This window comes from Aplysia californica, unplaced genomic scaffold (genome assembly GCF_000002075.1).
Source record: "Aplysia californica isolate F4 #8 unplaced genomic scaffold, AplCal3.0 scaffold00122, whole genome shotgun sequence".
In the NCBI taxonomy this organism is placed as follows: Eukaryota; Metazoa; Mollusca; class Gastropoda; order Aplysiida; family Aplysiidae; genus Aplysia; species Aplysia californica.
In genome coordinates this window covers 701,718-703,596 of record NW_004797392.1, presented here as the reverse complement: position 1 = coordinate 703,596, position 1,879 = coordinate 701,718, and the positions used below count along the sequence as shown (strand labels likewise).

The 1,879-nt window shown below is 39.1% G+C and overlaps 1 protein-coding gene across 1 annotated transcript in view; it reads left to right on the top strand.

The window, feature by feature from the left end:
* LOC101846280 (disintegrin and metalloproteinase domain-containing protein 17) overlaps nucleotides 1-1,879 on the top strand; it is an 18,997-nt gene that overhangs the window by 7,547 nt on the left and 9,571 nt on the right. Inside the window, exon 4 of the mRNA XM_005096158.2 lies at nucleotides 1,411-1,608. Coding sequence (XP_005096215.1) covers nucleotides 1,411-1,608 — 198 coding nt within the window. The remainder of the gene's footprint in view (nucleotides 1-1,410; nucleotides 1,609-1,879) is intronic.

Here is a 1,879-nt window from a genome sequence, read left to right as displayed (position 1 = left end):
ACACACACACACACACACACACACACACACACACACAAACACACATAGCGCTCGGAACGTCTGTTTTTCAACGCCTGTTGATGCCATGAGGTCGTCTCATCCCACAAGCGTGAATCCGTTCCTTAGTCGAATATACGTTATATTTAATGCTAAATCTTATTCAATGTACGTATACTCAAACACACATACATACATACATACATACATACATACATACATACATACATACATACATACATACATACATACATACATACATACATACATACATACATACATACATACGTACATACACACACACATACACACACACACACACACACACACACACACACACACACACACACACACAAACACAAACACACAGACACAAGCGCAAATGCACACTCCTACATACGTGTAAGCACGCAATAGCAAACATAAAACAAACAAAAAGAGCCCCCCCCCACCAACAAAAAGAAACCAACCAAAAAACAAAAACAACAAAAAACAAAAACCTAATCAGAAACCAATGAGCTGCATAGAGGCAACCAGCAATTGCACGTTTGTAAATTTGTCCGCGTTGGCGTAATTCAATGTATTGGTATTCTTTGTATGCATGTATGTTTGCGGGTTTAAATATGTAATTTATTATTTACATTATTATGCGTATGTATGTTTGCATGCTTGTCCTTCACGGGATCAATTAAGTGTAATTTGTTTGTTTGTTTGTCTGTCTGCTTGTTCGTTTCTTTAAGTGTTTGTTTGTTTGTTTGTTTGTTTGTTTCTTCACTCACTTACTAATTTATTCATACCTACCTACCTACCTACCTACCTACCTACCTACCTACCTACCTACCTACCTACCTGCCTGACTGTCTGCCTGCCTGACAAGCCTGCATGCCTGCCTGCCTGCCTGCCTGCCTGCCTAGTCTGCCTGCTTGCCTGCATGCCTACCTACTTACCCACCCACCTACCTACCTACCTACCTACCTACCTACCTACCTACCAACCTTCATTCATTCATTCATTCATTCATTCATTCATTCATTCATTCATTCATTCATTCATTCATTCATTCATTCGGTCATTTCATTCATTCATTCATTCATCCATTTATCCATTTAATCCATCTATTCATTTATTCATACATGTATATTCATTCATTCACTCATTTATCCATCTATTCATTCATTCATTCTTTCATTCATTTATCCGTCTATTCTTTCATTCATTTATCCATTTATCCATCTATTTATTATTAGAATATAATTAATTAATTAATTAATTCATTCATTCATCCACTCATTTATCCATCTTTTCATTAATTCATTAATCCTTTTATCTCTATATTCATTTATCCATTCATTCATTCATTCTTTCATTCATTCATTCTTTCATTCATTCATTCATCTATTTCCCCTCCAACAGAAATACGTGCTGGTCATGTCCCATGAAATCGCCCACAACTTTGGCTCGAACCACGACCCTGTGGATCAGGCGCGCTGTGCCCCGACCTCTGAGCAGGGCGGCAAGTTCCTCATGTGGCCGTACTCAGGCTCCCCAGTGGACACCAACAGCCGGCGCTTCTCACCCTGTTCTTTGGAGGAGCTCTCAGCGGTTATGAAGGTAAATGAAAGTAGTGAGGACGATGATGATGATGACGATAATGATGATTTTTATATTTGTGTCTTTTCAATGGGCCTGGTGGGCTCCACGAAGAAATCTTCGAACGAGAGCGAGGCTCTTTTTCGGCTCCATTGTCACCATACTTAGAGGCATCTCCACTCGTCCAAACAACTCGATTCAAATGGATGATGGTGATGATGATGATGATGATGATGATGATAATGATGACGATGATGATGATGATGATGATGATGATGATGATGATGATGAT